Source organism: Ailuropoda melanoleuca, chromosome 9 (assembly GCF_002007445.2).
Source record: "Ailuropoda melanoleuca isolate Jingjing chromosome 9, ASM200744v2, whole genome shotgun sequence".
In the NCBI taxonomy this organism is placed as follows: Eukaryota; Metazoa; Chordata; class Mammalia; order Carnivora; family Ursidae; genus Ailuropoda; species Ailuropoda melanoleuca.
The window spans coordinates 24,784,937-24,796,548 of NC_048226.1; the positions used below are offsets into that span (position 1 = coordinate 24,784,937).

Consider the following 11,612-nt stretch of genomic DNA (forward strand, 5'->3'; position numbering starts at 1 on the left):
TTATTTTGTTTAGAGTAGATAAATTTGAGGATTTAACTGGCTGAGGACATTTTGTAAGACTGACAACCACAGTGGGGATTTTCCTTTTAAGGTGTTTGCAGGTGAGCCAACAGCTTTTCTGGGAGCTTACAGATGTATTTCTCAATAAAAGTTCTATCTGGCTTGAGGTGTCTGAGGATCTGAATTCATTCATTCATTCATTCATTCATTCATTCATTCATTCGTTCGTTCATTCATGCATTCATTCATAGACATTGCTTGTTACTTTCTCACTGGAGAGGAAACAAGGGAAATAGCCTGTTAGTACTGAAAAACTAAAGAGTAAGGACCAATACCACCTGTGCCAGAGATTATTGGTAGGTTTTCCCTTGGTCTTTCATATAAAAATATTTCTCTCTTTAAACACTTATTTGAAAGGGACAAGCAGGATCTCTGTGTGTCTAGCTGTCTTTTGAAGTTCAGAATAAATCATGATTTTTAAAGAAATGTCATGGTTCAGTTGTTCTCACATGCAGTCAGCTTTGAGCTTATTCCTTTGACTTTCTGAGTAACCTAAATGGGCATGTGCATCTAAAAATACCTGGAATTAAAATAAGCACACCATTTCACCAAAAGATAGCTAAGGAAGAAAAAAATCAGTCTTCATATTTAAGTCAGTTAGTTCTTTTTTAATAAATTTGAATTCATTCATCAACAAGTTTCATATTGTATCTATCACTCAATTTTGCTGTTTTTTTCATGTCAAATAATACCAAAAAATTACATCAATGTGCTTAAGCAAAATTGGGTTTTAATTTATCTTTACAATGAAGTGAAATCAACATGGGAATTGATCATGACAGCAATCGCCTATTCCTACTAGAATAATCCTGTACTTACCTTGAACACACTCACTGACTTGTGAAGTAGAAATATGAGACAAGAATGATAAAACATGTTTATGGGGCTCACCCTAGGGAGAGGCATGTTATGTGAGCCACTCTCTGGGAGGTCAATGTTTACCCAGGTGTTCGGAATTGAGTATTTCGGAAAACATGGCACCTTTCAATGCAGTAGGAGAGGTAATCAATCCAAGGCACACTAGCTAGTGTCCTGGGAAAATTTAATCCACCTGGGCAGCTCTTTGCCCCACTATTCAATGTTACTCTGACCAATGGCTCACATAAGATGAGAGCCAGAGTCAATTCCATGAGTAACAAAATATTTCATCAATTGTTCAGTTTTGCTGACATAAAAATGGCCAGAAATAAGGACTTGTTTTCAGGTGGGGCATTAAGTAAGAATTATGAGATGGTTTATAATTTCAGGAGATTCAAAGTTAGACATACTCTCTTTTATCAAACACACCATTGTGGGACTAACACCAATGGGGTTATCTACTAGATGCTGAAAATGAACACCTACAGCTGCAATGTGCCTGTCCCCTTAAAGCCAGTCCCAAACGTGTGTGGCATCATCTCTGAGATATCTCCTAGGTGAAAATGTTAATTCCAAAACTGCACAGGGGAAAAGTGCCTTTAATCTGAATGACCGAATATGCCAAAAGTTCTGGGTGCTGGCATTAAAAACACATGATATTGCAGATGTACATGTAATCTTCAAACCTAACAGGAATATTATCATGACATACTTTCTAGTTCATTTATAATTCTGGGGGGATATGAATGTCTCATGGTATAGACAGTGAAACCCCTCTACAGTCCTGGGGTCGGTGAACAAGAATAACACTTGTTTTAAAGATTACTCAAGTCTTATCAGTCTTTCTCTGTAGGGATTTACGTAGTAGGGCTCTTGAGTTGTCTCAAGTATATCTGAATACGAGTAGTAACAAACTGTCAGAGCAAGATTCTTCTGTACATTTTGAGCCCCTGTGAAGCATTTTGGAAAGACAGGACTACAAAGAAAATTAACTTTTTATTACGTTCAGTTGTTGAGAAAGAAATATCATTATATTCCAAATTCAACTTTTCTCTCCTTACTCAAGATGTCTGGACGAGGGTAACAGCCACCTCACATTAATGTCAGAGGTCCGGGTTCAGAAATCATCAATACAGCTCACTCACTGGCTCCAGTAACTACTGTGGAGTAATGAGAGGTCATTGTAACAGAACAGAGAATGAAACTCAACTCTCTTCTGTCAGCACAGAGTTCTGCTTCTCAATATTTCTCACAACTTTTAAAAATGGAGAAGCTATAAAATAATTTTATTAGAAGAAAAGTAATTTTCTTCTGAAATGGAGTAAAGCAAACACATACCCAAGAATCTTAAAAAGTTGTTTTTTTTTTTTTACAGAATATACGTGTGTATTTGTGTGTGTGTGTATGTATGTATGTGTGTAGTTACAAACACTATTTATAGTATAGCTATTATGTTAACTTCATCGCAGTGTCTACAAAGTTGTGGATCCCAGTCTTGGTGCCAAATGCATATAAAAAGCTCAAAAGCTATTATGACTATACCATGCAAATTTATATCCAGAAAACCTTGGTAAGTAGACTGTAGCTCTTCTGAGCCCCATGGGGTCTCTGCCTTTGATAGTTGGGTACCTCAACTATGCATCAAAAAATGTTTTAAATCCTTTTTCTCCCAGAAAAAATTAATGTCACAGTTCTGAATAGTATAAATTGTACACTTAAATCGATCATTGACTGCTTTTGTCCATGTTCATTTGCATTTTGGGGTCCCTCTTCTGCATGTGGAGCTCACTCCTTGAATCACTGGATACAGAAAAAGATACCTGAAGTATTGAAAGGGATAAGGTCTTCACAAATGTCTATTTTTCTTTAACATGTTAACAATGATAAGGCCACTTACAAGGTTTTTCCCAATCTGTTTAACTTTTAGGATCCCTCATTGTTACCCATGAAAAAAAATTGTCAGAGAAAAGCCCAAGACCAAGAGATCACTGGCTAGTCTCCAGATTAAAAAAAAAAAAACAACTAGAGATAAAGCTAGAGAGCAGCGGGTAGAAGGTGTTGAAGAAAGGTCAGAATGACGAAGGGGAAAGGGTGTAAAACTGGTCATTGCTTCTAGCATGAGATTTTGTGGGTTATGTTTTACCTGACAGTGGGTCTAGAACTGTGACAGACTCCCACAAATTAAAGATTGCTATGGCCGCCAAAGAAAAATCAAGTAGTGGTCAGCTTATGGTGATAGCCCACACCACATACATCCTCAGGGAATGTGGTGCCTCTATCTAAGTGGAGAAACAGGTGCCAGCTAATAGAGTACTGGACGAGATTTTGGTTATTGCTTTTGGATAGAACAGAGAGGGTGAGGCATATGTGGCATGTTGGGATAAAGTATTAATTTAGCAGTTCTTTCCTGAATATTTTGCTTTTTTTTTTTCTCCAAATGCTTAACTTCACTGTGACATCTGTTTGCACAACTGTAGTCATTTCAGTTTATGGAGGCCTGTGATAGAAATATTGTTTACAAAAAATATATCATCTCTTTTTTTTTCTTTAGAAAGATCTCATCTAAATAGTAAGTTAAGGTTGCGTCTATGAAACCGGTGCACCTTGTCTTGTTTCTACGAGCTTTAAAAAGTCCAAATACTGATGAGGCTGTGGATCAGAAGGAACCAAAAGTGACTGTGTTTGTTGTCAGGTTGCTCTCCTTTGCCTCAAGAGAACGGTCATGGGTCACTGGGTGATGCGTGGTGTGTACTGGTCATGTTCCTGCAGCATCCTAGTTAAACTAGGAGTAGTTGGATGTGCTTATGAACTATGTCAGATACAGAAATAAAGGTATGAAGATGTTTCTTGGTTTCTGAAATTGAACAGTAGAAGTTTTTTAAGCTTCAATCTTAATTCTAGATAACAGAAAGTACTTACATCACGTAAAGGAAAATATGACATCGCATGCTGCCATGATAGCAAGCATTAAGAAAGAAAATCTTGGTAAATATACATATATATGCATATTATGCAAATATATTTTATATTAACATACAACGTTGTAAGAGTGATTGATAACATAAAGACAAGGGGGAAAATCATCCTAGATGGTTTTACCTTAGAGTAACAAATAACCTGAGACGTCTATGCTTTCTGTTAGATATCAGGCCTAGAAATCCATAGGAGATGTAGAGCACATTTTCAGTGATTGAAATGTCAACTAAACATTGCCAAAACATGCCACTGTGTTCCTGCATGACAAGTAAGCTGGATCCACTCCAAGTGAACAAAAGAATACACTGTACATCAGAGTACTTAAAATGAGATGCCATCCATTCCTGATGGGTTTTCAAAAGATGGGCGTTCAGACATCAACGTGGGATCTATCTATGTTTAAGACAACAGGTGAGCACACACCAGTGGCTCACTTTATCCATTATGCCAGTACACAAAAAGTATGCCCGATGAAAGTAAACCCCATCACCAAAAAAGCTGAAAAGCCTTTGCTTAGTAAACAGAAAGGATATGAAGTGTGTGACTCATTTTAAACTAGCAATATCACTGTATGAGTTTTTGAAGATTAAGAGTTTCTTTTGATTTTTAAACTAAAACATCTAACTTATGATAATAAAAGACACATTTTGGGATGATATTGTGTTTCACGCCCTCATTCTCAAGGCATAATATTTAGACGATGCTTGTCCCTTTCAATTAAAAAAGAAAAAACTATGACTTTCTTTAATATGCATCCTGTGTTAAATTGTCCATAGCTGCAAAATGTATATATGTATGTGTATTTGTTTGGCATACACATGGGTACTTATACCTGTGTGTATAAACATATACACATACATCCTCATATACACGTGTATTTTATATATATGCTGAGAAAGTTCACATATATATACAATTGCGTATGTATATATGTGTGTCTGCATGTGTGTGTCTGTGTGTGTGTACAGGTATAAAAACTTGACAGGCAGAGTAATATTTCACTCAGTGTTAAGTGAAGTCTTTGAAAAATCAAGTACAGTCACTCAGTTAACATAGTACAGCCAGTAAACTAAGTTGAAAAGAGAAAAAGTGAATGGAAACACGATCCTGGACCATCTGTCTATGGCATTCACATCGGTTAGATCAGGGATCTTAATTTTGAGCTGTGAAGACCTCCTCCGTAGATGGGTCTTCTTGTGCGGGATGCTTCTGTCCCCCATGTGTCGCCCATGCCCTTCCCTAGGCATGCTCTGTTTCCTGTACTGGATTCCTGAGTTGTCAAAGGGTCTTGCTGAATTCCTAGTATCACCAACGCTGCCCGTGACCTCATTCATTTCATTGTGAACCTCCAGGGATGTTAATAGAATATTTCCATGAGCATCCACCTAATCGAAGAAAATACACGTCATTAGACAGCTAGCATGCCAGTAAATCTAATTTTCATATACAAACCCAGTACAGACTTATACCATGCAATCACGTCACATACATTATGAGAAATTGCACATCTGTCAAACCAAGCACTGTTTTCATGGAAAATGTCATTTTGAAGCCTTAACTACAGTTTAGAGATTTTATTTCCTCGATTTAAAAATTCTGACATAGGAGATTAGATTAAATAAAGGGGCTTTTTAAAATTGAAATTTCCTATTATGGATATAAGTCCTTACTGAAGACAAAATTAAAGTACAAATTCTTTTCGAGATGTTAAATTACGTATTTTAACCATTCTTCATAACTGGACGAAAACTATACTTTCTCAATCTTCTTTAGAAGTCAGCTTGCCCCCTTTCCTGACTATACAAAAGTATTCACATTACCGTGGAGAAACCAGCCAATACTCCTATGATGAATGGACACTCCTGATGATTTCGATGGGGGTAGATACAGACTCCTACCCAAGTATGATCTCCTTGCCCAATCCTGGTCCTGGCAGGAAGTCTCCTTTCTAAGGGCTATATTTAAGATAGACATTGGAGCCAAACTTTAAAATAACATTTTATTTTGTGTTAAATACAGCTTCAGACCTTTCATGATGATGTCAATGGTCCATTTGTTTATTTGTTGGTCTGCCATGAAATTTCCACGGAGCATACCTGCGGCTAGGGATCCTCAGTGGAGTACTTTCTAAGTGGTCTGTAATTCCCTCTCTGAGCAGTGCCAACCCCTCTCAGGGCCACGTGGCCCAATCCACAGTCCCCTGGGTCTCACTGCTCTCTAGCATGCTGTATGTTTCCCCGCCCATCTTCATTCATTTGCTAGAGGGCCATCTTCCTTGTCTTATCTTTGTCTGTGGAAAGCCTACCCTTTCTTTTAGAACTAGATTAAGTGTCTATGGCTTCTCATGAAACTTTCACAAAATCAGTTATTTGTAGAGAAATAACTTATTAATACATATTAATTTGCATGTTCCCTTCTTCTGTATACTTCTTAGTTTCATTAAAGGTATTGTGCTAGATATGAAGGAGGTGAGGTGTGGAGGGAAGATTCCCAACTAAGAAGAGGCAGGTGCCTGTGTAGACCTGAACAGAACCAAGACCACAGGTGGAGTGACTCCCAGACACCAAGGTAGCCCAGACACAGGAAGGGCTGCGAACATCTGGGGGCCACTTAGACTCTGGCACAAAGATACCAAAACAGACTCTACCCCATGATTTGGGAGTACCGTTCAATTATGCTTGGAGAAGGAGAGGTGTGGTCATCAGGATGTCACCCCTTACTCCCCAGATCTGTGAATATGTTGTTACCTTACATGCAAAAGGGACATTGCAAACATAGTTAAGCTTATGAACCTTACAATAGGGAGATTAGCCTGGATTATTCAGGTGGGCCTAATCTAATCACACGAGCCCTCAAAAGTATAGGATATTCTCCAGCCGGAAGCAAGAGGAAAAGAGAGATGTGGCAGAAGGTGAGAGCAGAGGGATTGCAACATGAGAGAAACTGGATTCTCTATTGATAAGAGGGCACTGCAGATAAAGCATAGGAAGAAATGGGGAAGCCTCTAGGAGCAAAGACTGGCTCCAACTGACAGCCAGGAGGCAACAGTGGTCTCAGTCCTACAATCGAAAGAAACTGGGTCAACAACCTGAATCAGTCTGGAGATAGATCTATCCCCAGAGCCTCCAGAAGGGAACACAGCCCCATAGACACCCTGATTTCAGTGCCCTGAGATTCTCAACAGAGAACCCAGCTGAGCCCCACTGCACTGGACTTCTGACCAACAGAACTTGGTGTTGTTTTAAGTGGCTACGTTTGTGGTAATCTGTTGTGATAGCAATCAAAACTACTACAGGAGGAAAGAGGGAAGATTTCAGAGGAGAAATGCATTTGAGTTGGGCCTCAAAGAATGAATAGAAACTTTTCAGCAAAGAGCAGGAAAAAAAAAAAACAAACAACATCACAAGCAAAGGCTTGAAAAATGCCTGAAGTGTTTTGAGAAAGGCAAACTAGCTGAGTGGAACTTTGGGGGGAATGGGTCCTGGCACATGCTAAGCTCACAGCTGATGGGATGATGGTCTTTCTTATCACTGTCATTACCATCTTCCTAAAATTTTATAATAAGGAAATACACCCCCCCGATGAAGAGGAATGCACATTACAATCAACCCAGTAAGGGTCTCTGTATATTGCATTAAGGAATTTCAACTTTATCTTCCAGGTAGTAAGAAGTAACAGTGATTTCTAGGTAGAAAAGTGACATTCTTCTGAACTACAACCCAAGATGCAGAGTAAAGAGTAAAAGATGCATCTGAGAAGAGGAACTAAGGAGAGGGAGTCTATTGCACTCGTTCTGTTTCCTTCAGTGCAGTCTGAAGGAGAAATGCCAAGAGGCTGTGAGCAAGGCTCCCCTCCTGCCACTGCAGCAAATCCTAGCACTCCCAACACGTGCTGTGTCCACATAGCAGTGGCGCTCCGCCATCACTACTCATTTCTAATCTTCTCAGTGAAGAAGTGGAAAAGGGGTGGAGAGAGAGTTGCCTGCNCTGTGGGATTGTTCGTGTAAAATAACCTACTATATATCTGCTCTGTATCATGTACCGTGCCCTGTGCTAGGTGAGAGACCCTAACAGGTGAATAAGAAAAGATCCTTACCCTTAATGGGTTTAGCAGGTGACAGTTTCAAGTAATCAACAAACACATTTAAAAAAAATACTGCATAATGAACCTTAAACACATTTTTAACTACACGCCAACAATACTGTCTCTTTTTTAGTTATAAAAAATGCCATATGAAAAGCTCTCTTTATCAAAATCTNAGGGGGTGGGGTAGCAACAACAGGCGCACATTAGCCTGGGCTGTGCACAGTTCTCCTCAGTGATGCTGCCCATGAACTGTAGGGCCAGCAGTGCCATAGTGGGGAGGGACTGTGAAGACTCATGATCTCCTTAGAATGGAGGACTGCGAGCCTGGGGGAGCTGGGAGATGCTAACGGACGAAGAAAACACCCAGATACTGGGGAGAAGGTCTTTTGTGGAGACCCATTCTTGGGGGTAGGGACAGCACTGACAGTTTTTAATCCAGTAGAGGGAAAAATTGAAATGGGGCTTGTATCTCAAAACTACAAGGAATGTTAGACCTTTGTAAGAATTTGGAACATGTGTTCCACATCTATTCTTTTGTTATCTTGCCCTGGAATGGTTATCAGTAAAATCCTACCAAAAAACAAAAAACAAAAAAAACAAGAATAAAGGTCTGTTTGCCTGTCTTCGCTATCAGTGAAGCCTCCAGTGGTTTGGGAGACAGTCTCTCACTGTAAGAGGCTGTAGAAGGAGAAGCCTGAGACACACATTAAGGTGTGGCTGAAAAGGGAGGGGCAACAAAAGAAAGGCCGGCAAAGGAGTGGGCCAAGCATGTCCTCTGTGCCAGTAGTCACTCTCCCTAAGAAAGGGGTGATCTGAACCTGCTTTGAAGGCTATGGTCAGCTAGCTTGTAAGTTAGCAAAGAGGAGAGTGCCATGGGGTCAGCTGAGTTGGCCTTTATACAAAGGAAAATTAAAAGCAGGGTTCTAGAGGAGAGAACCCTCTTTGTAGTCTTCAACTCTCTCCAGCACTTTCCACTGTGCTTTATGCCACAGAGGTGAGAATAGGATGGTGAATGAGCTGCCTGGCTCACTCGGGCATCTTTTCCTTGAGTGGGAAGTAATCAGTGTATTTTAGTACTGCAATGAATAGGTGTAATACCCTACCAAATATCTGTTTTTGAATCATGGCAGGAAATATATTAAGTTATCACTTAAGGAGATTTAACAAACTGAGATCACTTATCAAATCGGCTCGATTAGATGTTATTTAACTGACCGATATTTTAAATAGAGCTTCTTAAATAGTAAGCTGATATATTTAAAACAAAATTTATCTAAATTTGAGTCAGAGAATAACCAAAGGTGGCAGATGCTTGCTTTTTTTAAGTCATCATGTGGAATTTATACTTTCCAATAATAATAAGTGATTTACTATATATTAATTAGAACCTCAGAGGACTGAAATTATTTTCCTAAAGGTAGAAAAAAAAGAAAACATCATTTAACTCTAAAAAATTTTCTCTCCATTTTATGTAACACTTTAAGTACAACAAAACCATTAGATAAAAAGCCAAGTGGTCCCCTTAGGAAGGTGGATACTTCACTGGAGACATGCATACAAAGGGTCCAAACTGTGGGATTGTTCGTGTAAAATAACCTACTATATATCTGCTCTGTATCATGTACCGTGCCCTGTGCTAGGTGAGAGACCCTAACAGGTGAATAAGAAAAGATCCTTACCCTTAATGGGTTTAGCAGGTGACAGTTTCAAGTAATCAACAAACACATTTAAAAAAAATACTGCATAATGAACCTTAAACACATTTTTAACTACACGCCAACAATACTGTCTCTTTTTTAGTTATAAAAAATGCCATATGAAAAGCTCTCTTTATCAAAATCTAGATTATAAATAACGACTTTGTAGAATGAAATACCAAATGAAGACAAGCCTTTTTTTTAAAGGCGGGGAGGGGAATATTTTGTGAGAGGCTAATTCTGATCAATGTCAATGGTTCTAATGATTTAGCTTCACCTGGCTTTAAAAAGATGCATTTGAGAATATTCCCCTCTCTTCCCACTAGAAAAGTCAAAAAACACACCACATCACCAGAACATGGTGTTCTGATGACAAATACCACTCACTCACAGACACACATTCCATGAGCATTTACATATCTGAGCCACAGTGTGCACATTCTGGTTGATGCAAAGAATCAAATGCTGTTTAGCAGACAAAGCATGGTGGCCTTGTGAAATGTAACATGCCATTTCATATGTGCAGAGCATGTGCCATGGAGGTTAGGAGAACAGGGACAAAACCAATTTCTTGTAGAAGGGAGTGACAGAGGCAGGATGGACATAAGTAGTAGAAAAAAAAATCTGGGGCAATGTCATGGAGAAGAGCATCTGGCTTAGGTCTTGAAGGAGGAGAAGATGTGGATGAAGAAGAAAGGAATTCTGGAAAGAGAAAATCCAAGGCAATCCAAGGCAAGAGATGATAATGTACACAGTGATTTTTGGGCAGCACACAGGGAGAATGGAGAAAACACAAGAAATAAGGTCAACTGAATATTGAGTTGGTTTTTCAAGACTTAATGACAAATTTGTTTGAATCAGTATCCTGTCTTCTCAAGTCCCGTGTGGCCAGTGCTGTGCATTTGGGAAAGGACTTCATGAGGACAGAGATCTAAGCTTGTGTCCTTGACTCTAGTGAAGGAAACCTACCTTAAGGGAAGCCAAACACAATATCATCAATAATTTACATAATCAGAGTGCTCTTGGGTGCTTTGGACATTTATGGCTACCTTGCAGCCATTTCAGGACATAGCTCTTGTGAGGTAGGTCTCAAAGAACCAACACTATTTTTCATGATTTCTATTTCAGAGTGGGTGAACACTTGTAATGGAAACAATGTTGAAAGGAAATTTGAACATATATTGGATAATTAGAGCTTAGTTTAAATTAGTTTGGAAGTTTTTGACTTACAGTTTTACATTTACATAGTTTTCATTTAAAAGTGAAGCAATGTGTAGAAAATTTCCAAAAACATTATGAGAAGATTTTTTTTCTAAAAGAATTAAAGGAGTTATTAAAATGTGTTAAATCTTAGAAACCAAACATTTTAAACAAATATGTCCCCAAAAGATGCTAATCTTTTCCTATCATCTAAAATTTAAATCTTAAAACAGATGGAAGCGGTGTCAGTGAAACACAAGACTGAAATGCCCTGTATAGAATGACAGATGATGACTTGCATTTTTTAAAGCATTTCATGAAAAAAAAATTAAAGCATTTCATGAATACTTTATATTTTGAAGAGTTTGTTTCATATCTACTATAATTAGAATCAATGATTTTAATATAGTTTTTCTTCCTGTTCTATAATCTTGACAGGCACAAATATTCAAAGGTGGAAAAGAGCTGATGCAGAATATATCACAAAGGGGTTTTCATTTCTTTTCTAGAATCTCTCACCAGGTTGGCACTTTATTGACACTTATTCTCTAATTACCTTCAAGCTTCTATATAAGTAAAATACTCTATTAGAAAAAAATTTTTAAGGGGCGCCTGGGTGGCACAGCGGTTAAGCGTCTGCCTTCGACTCAGGGTGTGATCCTGGCGTTATGGGATCGAGCCCCACATGAGGCTCCTCCACTATGAGCCTGCTTCTTCCTCTCCTGCTCCCCCTGC

General features: G+C 38.7%; 1 protein-coding gene across 1 annotated transcript in view; it reads right to left on the reverse strand.

Moving 5' to 3' along the window:
- Nucleotides 1-2,300: 2,300 nt before the first annotated feature.
- Nucleotides 2,301-11,612, reverse strand: part of GABRB3 (gamma-aminobutyric acid type A receptor subunit beta3) — a 209,497-nt gene continuing 200,185 nt past the window's right edge. Inside the window, exon 8 of the mRNA XM_034668908.1 lies at nt 2,301-5,279. Within this exon, the coding sequence (XP_034524799.1) occupies nt 4,938-5,279 (342 nt within the window). The 3' untranslated portion in view covers nt 2,301-4,937. The remainder of the gene's footprint in view (nt 5,280-11,612) is intronic.